The sequence below is a fragment of the Scyliorhinus torazame genome, chromosome 4 (assembly GCF_047496885.1).
Source record: "Scyliorhinus torazame isolate Kashiwa2021f chromosome 4, sScyTor2.1, whole genome shotgun sequence".
Classification (NCBI taxonomy): Eukaryota; Metazoa; Chordata; class Chondrichthyes; order Carcharhiniformes; family Scyliorhinidae; genus Scyliorhinus; species Scyliorhinus torazame.
This window is the reverse complement of record NC_092710.1, coordinates 347,150,930-347,170,678: the sequence shown is the minus strand read 5'-3', so window position 1 is coordinate 347,170,678 and position 19,749 is coordinate 347,150,930. Positions and strand designations below refer to the sequence as shown.

Sequence of the window (19,749 nt, the reverse complement as noted above, 5' to 3'; positions counted from 1 at the left end):
CTAAGCCTGCAGTGTGACCACCTCTCTATATGTTCTACCCCCGAAACTCGCTGATGCGCTGAAACCCGGGCTTCCAGGAGCTGTAGCTGGAGACACTTCCTGCACACATGCTGGTTTCGAGCACTGGAATATTCATGGTTTCTCACATGGAGCAAGAGGAGTAAACCAAGGCTTTAAGCAAAATAGCAGGTAGATGGAAACCCGGTCCGCATACTCACAAAATTGCAGATCCAGATGTGTCTTGCTCCAGAAATCAGTTGAAAATTTATATACAAAGAATGAAGAAGACTTAAATGTTTTACCTGTGTTTTTTCTAGATGTGGCTACAGCTGGATTCTCAAATCACTGATGCAGCCAATGAAGCAAAGGATAATGTGAAGTTCCTGCAGGCGTTGGAGAAAGTCTGTCAGCCACTCTACAATTCTGATCCGGTAATTGTTTTTAAAGAACACTTTTCATCATTATAGCGATGCAGATCCAATTGAAGGTGGGGTTCTTGATATACAACTTCAGCTGTGTCCAGATTTTGAAGGTATAATTTTAAGTGCACATGGATTCTCCTGACTGAAATTCCGTCTTGACCACATCAACTTTGAGGGCTGGATTTTACAGGGTGTAATGGTCCCTGCATACCATGCCAAACAACGCCCCCTCCACCCCGTACCCAGCTAAAAAGTCAATGATGAGCCCGCTCAAGGGAATATTTTCCCCTGTCATTTAATGTCTGTTAATAGGCTGAAGATAGGATTTCCGCTCTCGGAGAAAGTTACACCTCAGAGACTGTTGGCTAATAGACAGATGGAGCTGGATAGCAAGATCAGTGGGAAGGAATTTGTTAAGGAGACTGGCAAGTTTCAGTGAGGAGAGCGATGGGGATGGAGGTCTGGGTTTGAGATGTTGTCGGGAAGAGAAAACGGGGAATTGTAATATAGTTGAGGAAATGGTGGGCATAGGCTCCCCGCAAAGAAGGTTCCCCTCACCCCTTGCCTGACATCACTAAAGCTGCCGGGCTTCCCATATAGTGTGGGCCTCCCTCTTCCTTGAATAAATAGTAGTTGGGGGTGGGGGGGCGGGGGGGGGGGGGGGGGGGGGGGGGGGAGGATAAGGCCTTAAAGTGGCCATTAATTGGCCATTTCACTGTTTCAATAGGCCCAATGGCATGTGGGTGATTTTATGTCACTGCTCTGTAAAATTTCAAACAGGTCAATGGCAGGCCGCTGGGAGAGGGGGAAACTTTGCATGTAACTTTATGCATCTCCTACCTTCAAATTTGCTGACAGATGAAGCATAAAATATAACCCGTCTGCTTTTGGTTTGCGTGTCTGCTCTTTAGGGGCAGCACGGTAGCACAAGTGATTAGCACTGTGGCTTCACAGCGCCAGGGTCCCAGGTTCGATTCCCCGCTGGGTCACTGTCTGTGCGGAGTTTGCACGTTCTCCCCGTGTCCGCGTGGGTTTCCTCCGGGTGCTCCGGTTTCCTCCCACAGTCCAAAGACGTGCAGGTTAGGTGGATTGGCCATGCTAAATTACCCGTAGTGTCCATAAGGGTTGGGAGGGGTTATTGGGTGGAAGTGAGGGATTAATGTGGGTCGGTGCAGACTCGATGGGCCGAATGGCCTCCTTCTGCACTGTATGTTCTATGTAATCTATGTAAGAATCATGGAACGGCTATAGCACAAAGGGTCAGTTAGCCCATGAACCTCTGCCTTAAAAATATTCAATAATAATATTCTATAATCTTTATTAGTGTCACAAGTAGGCTTACATTAACACTGCTATGAAGCTACTGTGGAAATCCCTTAGTCGGCACACTACGATGCACTTGGGTACACTGAGGAAGAATTCAAATAACAAAGAACAATTCAGCACAGGAACAGGCCCTTCGGCCCTCCAACTCTGTACCGGTCATGATATCAACTTTTGCCAAAACCCTCAGCACTTCCTCATACCGTATCCCTCTATACCCTTCCTATCCATGTGTTTGTCAAGGTGCCTTTTGAATGCCATTAATATATCTGCTGCCACGACCTCCCCTGGCAACGCGTTCCAGGCACTCACCACCCTTTGCGTAAAAAAACTGCCTCGCACATATCCTCTAAACTTTGCGCCATGGAACTTAAACCTATGCCCCCTGGTGACTGACCCCTCCACCCTGGGAAAGAGTGCCTGCCCATCCACTCTATCCATGCCCCTCATAATCTTGTAGATCTCTATCAGGTCGCCCCTCAACCGCCTTCTTTCTAATGAAAACAGTCCGAGTCTATTCAGCCTCTCTACATAGCTAACACCCTCCAGACCAGGGTAAGCCTCCTCTGCACCCTCTCCAAAGCCTCCACATCTTTCTGGTAGTGTGGCGACCAGAATTGTGTGCAATATTTCAAGTGCGGCCTTACCAAGGTTCTATGCAACTGTAGCATGACTTGCCAGTTTTTATACTCAATTCCCCATCCAATGAAGGCAAGCATTCCATATACTTTCTTAACTACCTTGTCTATTTGTGTTGCCACCTTCAAAGATCTGTGGACTTGTACACCCAGATTACTCTGACTTTCTATATTCCCGAGTTTTGCCATTTACGGTATATTTCCCTTCTATGTTAGACCTACCAAATGCATTACCTCACATTTGTCCGGATCAAACTCCATTTGCCGTTTCTCTGCCCAAGTCTCCAACCTATCCATTTCCTGCTGCATCTTCTGACAATCTTCAGCACTAGCTGCAACTCCTCCACTGCGAACTTACTAATCAGACCAGCTACATTTTCCTCCAAATCGTTTAAGTACACCACAAACAACAGAGGTCCCAGCATCGACCCCTGTGGAACACCACTAGTCACAACCCTCCAATCAGAAAAACACCCTTCTACTGCTACCCTTTGCTTTTTTGACCGAGTGGGTTCTGTATCCATCTTACCATCTCACCTCTGATCCCGTGTGACTTCACCTTTTGTACCAGATTGCTATGAGGCACCTTGTAAAAGGCTTTACTTAAGTCCATGTAAACAACATTCACTGCCCTCCCCTCATCAATCATCTTTGTCACCTTCTCCAAAAACTTGATCAAGTTAATGAGGCACGACCTCACCTTCACAAAATCATAAGACAGAGGAGCAGAATTAGACCACTCGGCCCATCGAGTCTGCTCCGCCATTCAATCATGGCCGATATTTTCTCATCCCCATTCTCCTGTCTTCTCCCCATAACCCCTGATCCCCACTGGCTGAAGAAATTCCCCCTCATCTCTGTTTTAAAGTATCGTCCCTTTAGTCTGAGATGGTGTCCTCTGGTTCTAGTTTTTCCGACAAGTGGAAACATCCTCTCCACGTCCACTCTATCCAGGCTTTGCAGTATCCTGTAAGTTTCAATAAGATCCCCCTCCCCTCATCCTTCTAAACTCCAACGAGTACAGACCCAGATTCCTCGACCATTCCTCATACGACAAGCAGTTCATTCCAGGGATCATTCTTGTGAACCTCCTCTGGACCTTTCCAAGGCCAGCAAGGTTAGCCTCGAGGGAGAGTTCACTGAATGTATTGGAGATTGTTTCTTGTTTCTTCAATATGTTATGGAACTAACCAAGGAGCATGCTACTCTGGATTTGGTAATGAGGAGGAATTTGATTAATCCAGTTTATGTGCATATTAAAATCATCCATGATTATTGCTGTAACTATGTTACAAGCCCCTAGTATTTTATGTTTTATACTGTGCCCCACTGCAGAACTACTGTTTGGCGACCTATAGATTACTCCTACCAGGAAATTCTTCCCTTTGCTATTTCTTATTTCTACCCAGACTGATTCCACATCTTGTTCGCCAGTTCTTACATCATTTCCCATTGCAGCACTAATCCTTTTCTTTACCAGCTAAGCTACACCACCTCCTCATCCTGTCAGTCCATCTTTCCAAAATACTGAGTACCCTTGGATATTCAATTCCCAGACCTGGCCTCCATGTAACCGTGTCTCAGTGATCGCCACCAAATCATACCTCTATTTGTGTCATTAACTCATTAATTTTGTATGAATGTTTCATGCATTTAGATACAAAGCTTTTAAATTTGTTCTATTGCTAAATTTCCCGACTCTTTTATAATTCCTTGTTGCCAAAAGACATTCACCTGTTCTGTACCTCACCTTTATTTTCTGGTAACTATCCACCATATTGCTAACCTGCATTCCTTCCTCCTCCTTTAGTTTTCCTTTTCTAATTTTCCTTAGAACTAAACCCCCACCCCCATTCAGTTTAAAGCCTTATCTACAGCCCATTTATGTAATTCGCCAGAACTCTGGTCCCAGCATGATTCAGATGGAGACCATCCCATCGGATCAGGTCCCCCCTTCCCCAGCACTGGTACCAATGTCCCATGAATTCAAACCTTTTTCTCCCACACCAAACTTTGAGTCATGCATTTACCTCCCTAATCTTTTGACCCTGTTCCAATTAGCTTGTGGCTCAGGTAGTAATCCAGAGGTTAGTGAACCTTTTGGTTTTTTGCTTTTTGATTTAGCCCCTCGCTGCTCATACTCCCTTAGCAGAACTTCTATCCTTGTTCTACTTATGTTGATGGTCCCTCCGTGGACTTCGACAACTGGATCTTTATCCTCCCCTCCAGGTTCCTGTGCAGCCCAGATGAGTTATCCCGAACCCTGGCATCAGGTAAGCAACACAACCTTTGGGACTCTCGATCCTGGTCACAGAGAACAGTGTCTATGCCCCTAACTATATTATCCTCAATATCTTTTCTCTCCCTCCACTTGAATGGCTCCCTGTACCACTGTGCTCTGGTCAGTTTCCTCATTCTCTCTGCAGTTACCATTCCCATCTAAACAGGGAGCAAGAATCTGAAACCTGTTGGACAGGGCCAAGGGCTGAGGCTCCTGCATTAGCTGAATTCAAGGTAGTTAGTCTAAGGGTGTGACTGCCTCCTGAACACAGCGTCCAGGCACTTCTCCTCCTCCCTGATGTGTTGCAGCATCCGAAACCTGGACTCCAGCTCATCAACTCTAAGCCGGAGTTCCTCAAGCAACCAACACTTACTACAGATGTGGTCACTAGGAACTACAGTGGGATCCCCCAGCTCCCATATCATGCAGGAATATAACATCACCTGGTCTTCCATCCTTATTTTATTTAGTTAGTTTTTAATTTGTTTTTGAAATTTTCAACTGTTTTTTATATCACTCCTTGATCTGAAAGCATCTCATAATCAGTAATTTAAAATGCATTTTCAAATTTAGCACAGATTCCCTACTAGCCAATAGTAAGTAAACCGCAATGCATGACAATCCGTGAAGGATGCTCTCTCTGACGCGCTGGAAGACTTCACACACCGAGGATTCTCCGAACGAGAGCCGGGTGTACTCATAGAGACCCTTGTGTGTATCACTTGTGATGTACTTCTGTGAGGACTTATTGAGCTTCAGCTGTAAATAAGTGTGGCTCATGTTAATGGAGTAGTGGCCGCATCTTGGGTGGCTCCCGCACAGGCTCTGACACCTCAGGTTTATCTGCCCGATCGAAGGGAAACCTTTTTTATTTAAAAAAAAAAAACCCAAATTGGATGTCCTCATCAGGGGCCCGAAGATTGTGGCGAGGGAACAGAGCTGCCGACAAGTGTGGCTCAGCCAAGTTCAAGCGGGGCCCAAGACAGGCCAGTGCAGAGCTCAGATCCAAGCAGGTCAGGTAGACCAGGAACACCAAGTTCACTAACCTCCCCCAAAGAGAAGAAAAGTAAAGTAAACCATAGAAAAAGGGGGGAAAAAAGATTGTAGATCAAGGAACATAACTGTTCCTTGGTGTGTGAAAGAAAAGCTAACTTCCGAGTACCAGTGATGGTGATGTGCTGAGCTGACGCACATCGGGTGACTCTCCTCCAAACCAGGACAAAAAAAGGCACTTTTGTCGAATTTTGCTCAAATTACAAAGGAAAAAAAATCGCTCAACAGCAAAAGGAGGGAAACCAAGAAAAGATGCCAGCAAACGGGAGCTCGAGGAGCCGAAGAGACAGCAGAAGTGGTGGAAAGAGCCACGAAAAGCAGGTGGATGAGACGGTAGACCCACGAGGAGAAGGGACCCTGGCCACGCAGGAGAGAGGACGACCAGTGACCCGAGCATCAACCTCCCCCCTACCACCTGGAGATGGATCGAAGAGCTTCCTGATGGAGTTTACCTCCATGAAGGAGGCGATCAGGTTAGAAATCCAGGTGGCGGTCAAGGTGGTGGTGTCAGAGGTGATGGCCACCATGCAGAAGGCAATCGATGGGCTGGGGAAGAAAGTGGCGACTCAGGAGAGGGCGATCCACGACCTGAGAGACAGCTGCCCCAAACCCCCAGAGCTTTGATGTGGAGATGCCGGCGTTGGACTGGGGTGAGCACAGTAAGAAGTCTTACAACACCAGGTTAAAGTGCAACAGGTTTGTTTCGATGTCACTAGCTTTCGGAGCGCTGCTCCTTCCTCAGATTCACCTGAGGAAGGAGCAGCGCTCCGAAAGCTAGTGACATCGAAACAAACCTGTTGCACTTTAACCTGGTCTTACAAAGAACACAGAACAAAGAAATGTACAGCACAGGAACAGGCCCTTCGGCCCTCCAAGCCCGTGCCGACCATGCTGCCCGACTAAACTACAATCTTCTACACTTCCTGGGTCCGTATCCTTCTATTCCCATCCTATTCATATATTTGTCAAGATGCCCCTTAAATGTCCCTATCGTCCCTGCTTCCACTACCTCCTCCGGTAGCGAGTTCCAGGCACCCACTACCCTCTGCGTAAAAAAACTTGCCTCGTACATCTACTCTAAACCTTGCCCCTCTCACCTTAAACCTATGCCCCCTAGTAATTGACCCCTCTACCCTGGGGAAAAGCCTCTGACTATCCACTCTGTCTATGCCCCTCATAATTTTGAATACCTCTATCAGGTCGCCCCTCAACCTCCTTCGTTCCAGTGAGAACAAACCAAGTTTATTCAATCGCTCCTCATAGCTAATGCCCTCCATACCAGGCAACATTCTGGTAAATCTCTTCTGCACCCTCTCTAAAGCCTCCACATCCTTCTGGTAGTGTGGCGACCAGAATTGAACAGTATACTCCAAGTGTGGCCTAACTAAGGTTCTATACAGCTGCAACATGACTTGCCAATTCTTATACTCAATGCCCCGGCCAATGAAGGCAAGCATGCCGTATGCCTTCTTGACTACCTTCTCCACCTGTGTTGCCCCTTTCAATGCCAGTGGACAATGCCAAATGACCTGTGGACCTGTACTCCTAGATCTCTTTGACTTTCAATACTCTTGAGGGTTCTACCATTCACTGTATATTCCCTACCTGCATTAGACCTTCCAAAATGCATTACCTCACATTTGTCCGGATTAAACTCCATCTGCCATCTCTCCGCCCAAGTCTCCAGACAATCTAAATCCTGCTGTATCCTCAGACAGTCCTCATCGCTATCCGCAATTCCACCTACCTTTGTGTCCTCTGCAAACTTACTAATCAGACCAGTTACATTTTCCTCCAAATCATTTATATATACTACAAACAGCAAAGGTCCCAGCATTGATCCCTGTGGAACACCACCGGTCACAGCCCTCCAATTAGAAAAGCATCCCTCAATTGCTACTCTCTGTCTTCTATGGCCTAGCCAGTTCTGTATCCACCTTGCCAGCTCACCCCTGATCCCGTGTGACTTCACCTTTTGTACTAGTCTACCATGAGGGACCTTGTCAAAGGCCTTACTGAAGTCCATATAGACAACATCTACTGCCCTACCTGCATCAATCATCTTAGTGACCTCCTCGAAAAACTCTATCAAGTTAGTGAGACACGACCTCCCCTTCACAAAACCGTGCTGCCTCTCACTAATACGTCCATTTGCTTCCAAATGGGAGTAGATCCTGTCTCGAAGAATTCTCTCCAGTAATTTCCCTACCACTGAAGTAAGGCTCACCGGCCTGTAGTTCCCGGGATTATCCTTGCTACCCTTCTTAAACAGAGGAGCAACATTGGCTATTCTCCAGTCCTCCGGGACATCCCCTGAAGACAGCGAGGATCCAAAGATTTCTGTCAAGGCCTCAGCAATTTCCTCTCCAGCCTCCTTCAGTATTCTGGGGTAGATCCCATCAGGCCCTGGGGACTTATCTACCTTAATATTTTTTAAGACACCCAACACCTCGTCTTTTTGGATCACAATGTGACCCAGGCTATCTACACACCCTTCTCCAGACTCAACATCTACCAATTCCTTCTCTTTGGTGAATACTGATGCAAAGTATTCATTTAGTACCTCGCCCATTTCCTCTGGCTCCACACATAGATTCCCTTGCCTATCTTTCAGTGGGCCAACCCTTTCCCTGGCTACCCTCTTGCTTTTTATGTACGTGTAAAAAGCCTTGGGATTTTCCTTAACCCTATTTACCAATGACTTTTCGTGACCCCTTCTAGCCCTCCTGACTCCTTGCTTAAGTTCCTTCCTACTTTCCTTATATTCCACGCAGGCTTTGTCTGTTCCCAGCCTTTTAGCCCTGACAAATGCCTCCTTTTTCTTTTTGACGAGGCCTACAATATCACTCGTCATCCAAGGTTCCCGAAAATTGCCGTATTTATCTTTCTTCCTCACAGGAACATGCCGGTCCTGTATTCCTTTCAACTGCCACTTGAAAGCCTCCCACATGTCAGATGTTGATTTGCCCTCAAACATCCGCCCCCAATCTATGTTCTTCAGTTCCCGCCTAATATTGTTATAATTAGCCTTCCCCCAATTTAGCACATTGATCCTCGGACCACTCTTATCCTTGTCCACCAGTACTTTAAAACTTACTGAATTGTGGTCACTGTTACCGAAATGCTCCCCTACTGAAACATCTACCACCTGGCCGGGCTCATTCCCCAATACCAGGTCCAGTACTGCCCCTTCCCTAGTTGGACTGTCTACATATTGTTTTAAGAAGCCCTCCTGGATGCTCCTTACAAACTCCGCCCCGTCTAAGCCCCTGGCACTAAGTGAGTCCCAGTCAATATTGGGGAAGTTGAAGTCTCCCATCACCACAACCCTATTGTTTTTACTCTTTTCCAAAATCTGTCTACCTATCTGCTCCTCTATCTCCTGCTGGCTGTTGGGAGGCCTGTAGTATACCCCCAACATTGTGACTGCACCCTTCTTATTCCTGATCTCTACCCATATAGCCTCACTGCCCTCTGAGGTGTCCTCTCGCAGTACAGCTGTGATATTCTCCCGAACAAGTAGCGCAACTCCGCCTCCCCTTTTACATCCCCCTCTATCCCGCCTGAAACATCTAAATCCTGGAACGTTTAGCTGCCAATCCTGCCCTTCCCTCAACCAGGTCTCTGTAATGGCAACAACATCATAGTTCCAAGTACTAATCCAAGCTCTAAGTTCATCTGCCTTACCCGTAATGCTCCTTGCATTAAAACATATGCACTTCAGGCCACCAGACCCGCTGTGTTCAGCAGCTTCTCCCCGTCTGCTCTGCCTCAGAGCCACACTGTCCCTATTCCCTAGTTCTCCCTCAATGCTCTCACCTTCTGACCTATTGCTCCCGTGCCCACCCCCCTGCCATACTAGTTTAAACCCTCCCGTGTGACACTAGCAAACCTCGCGGCCAGGATATTTATGCCTTTCCGGTTTAGATGCAACCCGTCCTTCTTATACAGGTCACACCTGCCCCGGAAGAGCTCCCAGTGGTCCAGATAATGGAAACCCTCCCTCCTACACCAGCTGTTTAGCCACGTGTTTATCTGCTCTATCTTCCTATTTCTAGCCTCATTGGCACGTGGCACAGGGAGTAATCCCGAGATTACAACCCTCGAGGTCCTGTCTTTTAACTTTCTGCCTAGCTCCCTGAACTCCTTCTGCAGGACCTCATGCCCCTTCCTGCCTATGTCGTTAGTACCAATATGTACAACGACCTCTGCCTGTTTGCCCTCCCCCTTCAGGATTCCCTCTACCCGTTCGGAGACATTGTAAGACTTCTTACTGTCCCCAGAGCTTGACAGAGCACACGGGTCGCTCGGAACGCAACCTAAGGTCAGGGAGCAGCTGAGGTCGATTATCGCAAAGCTCCACCGATATCGGGACCGTGAGAGGATCCTGCGGTGGGCACACAAGATGAAAGCGAGCAAGTGGGAAGGACACACAATCAGAATCTATCAGGAAATTGGGGCAGATTTAGCAAAACACAGGGCCAAGTTTAATAAGGCGAAATGTATGCTGGTTCCCAGCTAGGCTCTGGGTCACGTACCAAAAGAAAGAGGACTACTTTAACTCCCTGGAGGAAGCAAATGAATTTGTCAGAACCAATGGCCTGGACAAGGTACAGGCACGGTAACGATGATATTTGTGCAGCGAAACACTGTGAAAGCGCAAAAGACTCATTGGAGAGTGAGCATGTTTGCACCGGACTGTGTGACCTCGTTCTGATCATTAATGGAAGATTGGGCCTTAGAAAGGATCGGGGACTGGGGAAGGCAGGTGAGCATTTAAATAGGGAAAACGGGCAGTCAGCGGGCATAAGGAAGGGCTAGACCAACCCTGGGAGGGGGGCCACCACACTAGCAGAAATAGCTAGCACGGGAAGAAGAAAGCAAAGGGGACCCCAGCGTGCCTGGGGAGGGGGGGGGGGCGGGGAGAAGGGGAAAGCACAGGGAGAGATGTGGAAAGGGTGATGTAGGGAAAGAGGGGAACGGGGTTGGGGGCTGGAAAGGAATACAAAAGGAACAGAGCAGGAAAAATTAATTGGGTTTCGTACGGGCTTCGGCAAATGTGGAACAGGTTGAAGAAACAAGATGGCGCAGCAAGCAACCACTTTGGACTGTCCCTAAACAAAGTGAGACCCTGGAGTACAGGGATGCACCCAGGTGGCATACACACAATTGATGGCCATGTTGGGTGCCCCCTGGACAACTGGAAACCCTGGAACCTAGGGGCCCAGCCTCATGGTGAGTACGGCAAATTGGGCCATTTTGCATGGGCCCCTAATGAAGGGAAACCCCGGAGTGCAGGGCTTGTCCACCAGCTACATATAGTTGATCTCGCAGGACGGGGGTACAAAAACTCCCCAACAGGATTATCAGGGGAATGTCAGGGGACTTAAAGGCCCGGTGAAAAGATCCAGAGTCTTCGCCCACCTAAGCCTGAAAGCCGACATAGTCTTCCTGCAGGAAACACACCTGAGGGACAAGGACCAACTGTGGGTAAGAAAGGGCTGGATTGGACAGACATACCATTCATGCTACAGGATGAGGGCTAGGGGAGTAGCCATACTTATTAGTAAGAGGACGAGGTTCACTGTGACAAGGACGGTTACAGACCAAGGGGGACAGTACGTCATGGTCAGCGGTGTCAAGACATGGTACCGGTAATTCTGGTAAATGTGTACGTGCCCAACTGGGAAGAAACAGGCTTCATAAAAAAGACCATGGCCGAAATCCCCGATATTGACATGCACCGACTGAACATGGGTGCGCGACTTCAACTGTGTACAGGATCCTCTGACGGGCCGATCGAACCCCAGATCGGGGAAAAGGATGGGCATGGCTAGGGAACTGGGAATATTCATGGGGGAGATGTGGGCTGTGGACCCATGGTGGTTCCTTTGGTAGCACAGTGGTTAGCACTGTTACTTCACAGCGCCAGGGTCACAGGTTCGATTCCCGGCTTGGGTCACTGTCTGTAAGGAGTCTGCATGTTCTCCTTGTGTTCTCCTTGTGTCTATATGGGTTTCCTCCGAGTGCTTCGGTTTCCTCCCACAAGTCCTGAAAGACGTTCTGTTAGGTAATTTGGACATTGTGAATTCTCCCTCCGTGTACCTGAACAGGTGCCGGAATGTGACAACTAGGGGCTTTTCCACAGTAACTTCATTGCAGTGTTAATGTAAGCTTACTTGTGACACTAATTTAAAAAATAAACCCAATTCCGTTTTTTCCAATTAAGTGGCAATTTAGCGTGGCCAATCTACCTACCCTGCACAGCTTTGGGTTGTGGGGGCAAAACCCACGCAAACACGGGGAGAATGTTCAAACTCCACACAGACAGTGACCCAGAGCCAGGATCGAACCTGGGACCTTGGCGCTGTGAGGCAGCAGTACAATCCAATACGCCACCGTGCTGCCTGACTTGTGACACAAATAAAGATTATTATTCATACACCCCGGTGAGAGGGAATTATTGTTCTTTTCGCCGGTCCACAAAGCATGCTCAAAGATAGACCTCTCTGTAGTGGGGAATGTGGTGTTTCCAGGAATAGTTTCCAGGAATAGTAAGAGCGGAATATTTTGTGATAGTTATCTGGACCACGCTCCACATTACTCAGATGTGAGGTGCTCAGCATCCCATGTGTACGTTGGACATGGATCTGCTGGCTGATAAGGGATGCGATTCTCTGGAAAAACGTCCAAGTGCCGTAGCGCGCGGAAATTGCCGCGTGTTTCCTGGCGCTCGTCTGGCACAGCCGGCAACAATATTCAAAGTGAATTGGTCCACTTAACGAGGTCTCACAGGCTTCCCACCCCGAATGCCGGTTCGCCAGCTAATTCGCCAGTACTGTGCTCGACAACCGCCCACTAACAACGCCGAGCAGCACTTAGGCTGCACTTGCTCGGCCAATTCCAGCCAGCTCATAACAATGATGCCTAGGAGACCGGTCCCAAGATTCAGGGATGCTGACCAAGGGAGGCTCCTGGGCACAGTGGAGGCCAGGAGGGAAATCATGTTCCCGCGAGAGACCTGGAGGGTGAACCACAAAGCAACCAGTGCTGCCTGGGACGAGGTGGCGGCAGCAGTCAGTTCGGGCTGTGTGACCAGGAGGACTGGCCTCCAGTGTCGGAAGAAGGTCAACGACTTACACCGGTCAGCCAGAGCCTGTAGACCCCAAAGTCCAACCCCCACGGGAGCATACCCCCTCCCCAACCCTCCCTTCATCCACCTCCCCCTTCAACACTCCACCCACCCCTTCAACACTCCCTCCACCCCAACCCTTCCTCCACCCCAACCCTCCCAATACCCCCCCCCCCCCCACAACTGTGAACCAAGCATGTGGCTAACGATGCCCTCTCTGTGTCCCCTCAGGAAAAGATCTCCCATAATCGGTGAGCGAGGGCCCAGACTGGCGATGGGGTGCCAGACTTGAAAATCCTCACCTCCTTCGAGGAGCGGGCCCTGGAGGTGACTGGTGTGGCTGAGGACAGGGCGGTCACCCACGCGGAGGCTGGCGGTGCCGCAGAGATGAAGAACCATTGGGCCTCACCGGGCGACCTGTGAGTCGTGATTGTGAGTAGTGATTGTCTTACTGACTGACCCCATCCCTCCCACAGACTACCTGTCCATTCTTCTGCAGTTCCTCCAGCTGACAGCGTCAGCCCATCCCGGGCGGCCCCCTCTCCTGATTCCGAGTAGAGCTCCGAGGATGCAACTGTTATAGTTGCGGCACAGCTGTCATCCCCACCCTCCACCAGCACAGATACACACACCTGGGTGGGAAATGTTAGTGGTCAGGCCTCTGGGGCACAATCTGGTGAGCATCACACCGCTGATGATGTAGATCAGGTGGAGGCAGGAACCCCCAGACAAGACGGCAGTCAGAGGTTCCCTGGACCCAGCTGGGTCCCAGCCTGATGCTGAACCTCTCGCACAATTTCCGGGAGCTGATGGCGACGATACGTTCAGAGGGAGATGTCATTGTCACTCCAGCAGATCCATAGCCGATTGGAGGAGTCCCAGAGGCTACGGGCACAGGAGATGCCGCTGGCAATGAGTGGCACCGAGGCCAATGCTGCTAGGGTGGCGACTGCAGTGGAGAGCCTGGCGCACTACATTGGCACCATGAGTGAAGGTGTCCAAGGCATCGCACAGTCAGTGAGAACCATGGCTGAGGGACTTGTCAGTATGTCTGCCGTACTGGGGGATATCACCCCGAGCCAGGCCGACCTTCATGGGGTTGTGTGGGACATGTTCCACTCTCAGATGAGAATGGCTGAGGCTCTGCGGAACTTGTCCCAGTCGCATGTAGACATGGATGAGGCACTGCATGAGCATGGCCCGGTGCCTGGGAGATGTGTCTCAGCCAATGAGGAACATCACCGAGGGCGTCGACACAATGGTGCGGACCATGGGGAACCACCGGGGCTGGCAGAGCCAGATGATGCCGGGACAGCCGAGGTCTGAACCAGCTGCTCCTCAGTCCAAGGTGAACCCCAAGGGGCTTATGGGCACCGACCGAGAGGAAGGGCCGCTGAGTGCCTACCCGGATCCATCCCATGGGACGGCGACAGTGGCCACCAGCACTCAGTGGCATCACGGTAGCACCGTGTGTAGCACAGTTGCTTCACAGCTCCAGTGTCCCTGGTTCGATTCCCCCGAAGAGCCAGTGGAATTGGGGGGCATCACTATTGGGAATGGGGTATTTTCCAGCACATTAGACAACTTTTTTCACAACCATAATGATGCCTCTGTCACTTTCTTCTGCAATGCAGGCTAACCCAGGACCCTTTGCATGTCTCTTCAGGCAACGTACCTCCCTGTGGCACCCACCCATCCTCCGGCCGTGGTCTTGTCCCAGGAGCTCTGTCCCTTCCCCTGGCTGTTCGGATGTTGGCTTGCTGCGTGTGTGGTGTTGACTCCCACACAGTGTCCAGGCATCAAGGTTTGATTAGAATGCTAGGCAATGACTCCCACATGCTACATGACCCGCCTACCCAGGGGAACCCACTTGGCATGTATCAAGTGCTCACTTAATAACGATTGACAATTCCCTATTAGAGATAGCTTCAGCCGCGCAGCCGGATGCCTCAACAGTTGGTGGGGGTTATGGGTGAATTGTGGGGCAGACAGGCAGGGACAGGGATTGCCCCCAGCATGGGTTGGGATCCAAGGGTTGGCATGGTGGTGCCGCGAGTGAATGCCTCCCTGGTTGCCCCCCGCCAGTGCCTCTCCCCCCACACTCTCATGGCGGCCTACAGTTGGGAAGGGACCCCAACCCCCCGCCAAGCACTGGGGTGGCGAGGCTAGCTCCCTAGGTCTCTTTGCCTGTGAGCAAACTACGAAGTCTCACAACACCAGGTTAAAGTTCAACAGGTTTGTTTCAAATCACTAGCTTTCGGAGCACTGCTCCTTCCTCGGAGCAAAGATTGCTATTCCCCTCGGAATAGCCCTTCTGTCAGGGTCACATTTTTAAAAAAGAAGGAAATCAGAAGTACAATGGGACTTGGGAGTCCTTGTTCAAGATTCTCTCAAGGTTAACGTGCAGGTTCAGTTGGCAGTTAGGAAGGCAAATGCAATGTTAGCATTCACATCGAGGGAGCTAGAATACAAGACCAGGGATGTAACTGCGGCTATATAAGGCTCTGGTCAGACCCTATTTGGAGTATTGTGAGCAGTTCAGGGCCCCATATCTAAGGAAGGATGTGCTGGCCTAAGGCTCCAGAGGAGGTTCTCAAGAATTATCCTTGGAATGAAGAGGATAAGGACTCTGGGTCTGTACTCATTGGAGTTTAGAAGGATGAGGGAGGATCTTATTGAAACTTACAGGATACTGCGAGGCCTGGATAGAGTGGACGTGGAGAGGATGTTTCCACTTGTAGGAAAAACTGGAAGTAAAGGACACAATGTCAGACTTAAGGGACAATCCTTTAATAATAATAATCTTTATTGTCTCAAGTAGGCTTACATTAACACTACAATGAAGGTACAGTGAAAAGCCCCTAGTCGCCACACTTCGGCGCCTATTCGGGCACACAGAAGGAGAATTCAGAATATCCAAATTACCTAACAAACACGTCTTTCGGGACTTGTGGGTGGAACCCTGAGCACCCGGAGGAAACCCACGCAGACACAGGGAGAACGTGCAGACTCCATACAGACTGTAACCCAAGCCGGGAATCGAATCTGGGACCCTGGAGCTGTGAAGCAACAGTGCTAACCACTGTGCTACCATGCTAAGCATTAGCATCTATATACCTTCAGTCATTTTTATAATCAGCATCTTTATCAAAGTTGATGATGTTTGAACCCAGAATAAGATAATTTTGGTTGAAACATATCTAATAGACGAAAACAGTTAAAAAGGCTTGTGCAGGTTGCAACAAGCACATGAGCGAGAATGGGGCAAAAAGGTGTGCAGTTAGGGTTGGGTGAAGAGGGGTGGGAGGAGGCTTGTGTTATTGGGCTGACTGGCCTGATTCATGCTGTGGGCTCTATAGCAGTGATCCAAACGGGAATCGAACTTGGAGCTGTGAAGCAACAGTGCTAACCATGTGCTCCTGTGCCGCCTTTAAAACAGAGATGAGGAAGAATTTCTTCAGCTAGAGGGTGGTGAATCTGTGGAACTCTTTGCCGCAGAAGGCTGTGGAGGCCAAACCACTGAGTGTCTTCAGGACATATATAGATAGGTTTTTGATCAATAAAGGGGACCTGGGGCTATGGGGAGAAGGCTGGGGATGAATAAAATATCAGCCATGATTGAAAGGTGGATCAGACCCGATGGGCCGAGTGGCATAATTCTGCTCCTATGTCTTATGGTCTTATTACAGGCTCTGCCACAGAGCATAAAGGCAAAGTCCTGGGGAGTTCACATGGCTGCTTGCAGCGGGGCGGGTACGGGGGCGGGGGGTGTTCAGCTCAAAAAAGAAACACAGAACAGACAAACGTTTTTGGCAGGATCCTTACAAACCACAAAGTATCTCTATTGTATTCCCCCAGCTAGTACCCAATTTCACTACAGCTAGTTCAGCTTTTATGCCTACATGGTTGCCCATATTAAAGGTTAAAATGCTAGTCTTACACTATTGTCTTTTATACTGGATGTAAAATTCTACCATTTTGTAGTTGCTGCTGGCTAGTGGTCCCTTCACACAGGTTATTCATTAACCATGCCACATTGCATAATACGAAATCTAATGTGACCTGCTCTCTCAGAAAGTGCTGCCCTCTGAAACTGTCTGAAATGCATTCTATGAACTCCTCATCCAGGTTACTACTGCCAATCATATTTTTCCAGTTCATATGTAGATTAAAATCACCCACTATTATCATAAGTGCTGTGTTCTGTGATATAACCACAGCTTCACAGTGCTAGTGTCCCTGGTTCGATTCCCGGCTTGCGTCACTGTCTGTGCGGTGTCTGCATGTTCTCTCCGTATCTGTGTGGGTTTCCTCCGGGTGCTCCAGTTTCCTCCCACAAGTCCCGAAAGACATATTTGTTAGGTGAATTGGGCGTTCTTCCTCTGTGTACCCAAACAGGCACCAGAATGTGGCGAAGAAGGGCTTTTCACAGTAACTCCATTCCAATATAAACCTACTTGTGACAATAAAGATTATTATTATTATAACCGTTATAATGATGTACACAGAACATTTAACTGGAAAGATGATTTATGAACAAACAAGTGGGAAGATAACTAACAGACGATTGGATGGCTACTAAATTAATTCAGTGAATTTTCCTGGAGCTACTCTAAGTGCGACTATCTTCTTGTATGTCTTACTACCAACTGGCGGGTATCTCAGATCACGTGATAGATGTCTGATGCCACAGCTGGTTGGAGGTTGCATTGCGAATGAAAAACAGAACTGTGCACAGGGAAATCACCACATCCCCGTTCCTCTGAAAATGTTAACATTTGTATTCAAATATAACTGCGTGTTACAAAACATGATCTGCATTATCATTTTACACATGTCATATATACAGATGCAACTGTGCATAACACGACATGATATACCTGATGACCGTGACCCTGGTGCACAGCTTAATGGACATTGACGGTGACATCGCCCCGTTGGTCTTCTGCACGTTTATCGGTTGCTCGATGTCGCATGAACTTCCGGAAGACCGGTTTTCTGGCAGGTCTTCTTTCTCGTATCAGCTTGTTTGGCCTTTTGACGTGATGCGTCCGGTAAACCGTTTTTCTTGCTGGTCTTCTCTGGAGACTAGCTTTGTCCCTTTTTTACCATGGTGCTTCTTGCTGCGTCGTCGCGTGTCCACACGTTGAGTTGCATGCCCCTCACCTGGTGAAACATCCGGTGTCGGCATACTTATGGAGGATTGTGCAAGAGCAGTCTGCAAAGCCTCACGCTCTGGTATCTGGGCTGGATCTACATCCCAATGTTGGGTGCTGCTCCTTCATCTTGTGTCTGAGCCCCAACCTGTGGCTCATCATCACTCGATATGATCTTTTGCTGAAGACCCAATTAATGGCTCATCCTCGCCTGGTTGGATGATATATGTATCGTCTGTCATTGCAGAACTGCACACCGATACAGCCATCTGCACTTCCAGCACGTCTTTTGGTACCGGAACCATTTTGTGGGCCTGAGACGATTCACCATAGGCCTCTGGAGCTAGTTTTTCCAGAATGGGGATGATTTTTTTCAGTTATCAGTCTGTTCGCAGCTGAGTTGCTCTCATCCAAAGTGTCTGCTACTGCAATCTCACTTTCAGCCTCTGCATACACCATCTTAGAGTTTTCATACTTACCGTTGTCCTGTGCAGACTAGGAGTCCCTTGTGATCACCTCGTCATTCCCACCAAACCACCAGAATAGCATTTCATCGTCACCCTCACCTAGCTCACCACTTGAGTCTCCACTTTCCTCATCGTACTCATGATCTTGGTCTTCGTAATTATCATCGTAGTACTCATCATCGGAGTCATTGGCTTCTCCTGTAAAGTACGACATTGCACGTGGAATTATGTGTTCACGCAAGAGGTGACCCATTTCAAAGTCAGCAGCGAGTCTTGCTGCAGCGCTTTCACCTAACACTCCATGCTCTGGAAACTTTTTTTTTTCTAAATTTAGAGTACCCAATTCATTTTTTCCAATTCCGGGGCAATTTAGCGTGGCCAATTCACCTATCCTGGATATCTTTGGGTTGTGGGGGCGAAACCCTGCAGACACAGGGAGAATGTGCAAACTCCACACGGACAGTGACCCAGAGCCGAGATTGAACTGGGACCTCGGCGCCGTGAGGCAGCAGTGCTAACCACTGCACCACCATGCTGCCCCATGCTCTGGAAACTGAGGAGGACAGAAGAAATTGAAGAAAGAGTCATTTGGTAATTTTTTCAGAACTGTTCTGCGAGCACCCCGATCCTTATGCTTCTGTTTTGTTTTAATGGTTTTCAGTGTGACATTTTTTCCTTTCTTCCAGTCAAGCTGGCATCTTGTGCATCCCGTGATTTCTGGTTTGTCAAAGAATAAAAAATTTGAACTCGTCAGGCTGCGACTCCATCTGGTATACCTTTGTGACTACCTCATTTGTGAAATACGCATTTGGCTCAAACTTAAACTCCAGAGTGAAGCTCGTTGTCTGGTCATGCTCTGAACATTTAACGTTCACATCTTGTTGATGCTTTAATATAAGCATATCATACTCCTGTATCATGCCACTGAGCAAATTCACATTCTTGAAGACTGTTAACCAGAAGTCTGGAATTCCCTTTGGTTCCTCCATCTCTTTAACTGGTTTGTCGTCCTCCACTTTAACCCTTGCTTCTATCTCATCGGATATCTGTGTCATTATATCTTGTTGCCAGTTGCACTGATCCTCCATCACGGTGGTGTCTTGAATGTACAGCCGCTCAACTAGGTTCAGGGCCTCACACACATCTGCTCCTGTGATGGACTCACATTTTGTGTCCACAAAGGAAACTGGAGTGATGTGACTTCTGTTGTGTACCCATGCCTTGAGTTCACATAACCCAGAGTCTCAATTTCATCCCCACCCTGGTCTGTCAGCAGT

The 19,749-nt window shown here is 48.7% G+C and overlaps 1 protein-coding gene across 1 annotated transcript in view; it reads left to right on the top strand.

Moving 5' to 3' along the window:
* The window catches only part of LOC140411508 (dynein axonemal heavy chain 8-like), a 2,059,122-nt gene that overhangs the window by 431,563 nt on the left and 1,607,810 nt on the right, over positions 1 to 19,749 (top strand). The window contains exon 8 of the mRNA XM_072500594.1: positions 318 to 431. Within this exon, the coding sequence (XP_072356695.1) occupies positions 318 to 431 (114 nt within the window). The remainder of the gene's footprint in view (positions 1 to 317; positions 432 to 19,749) is intronic.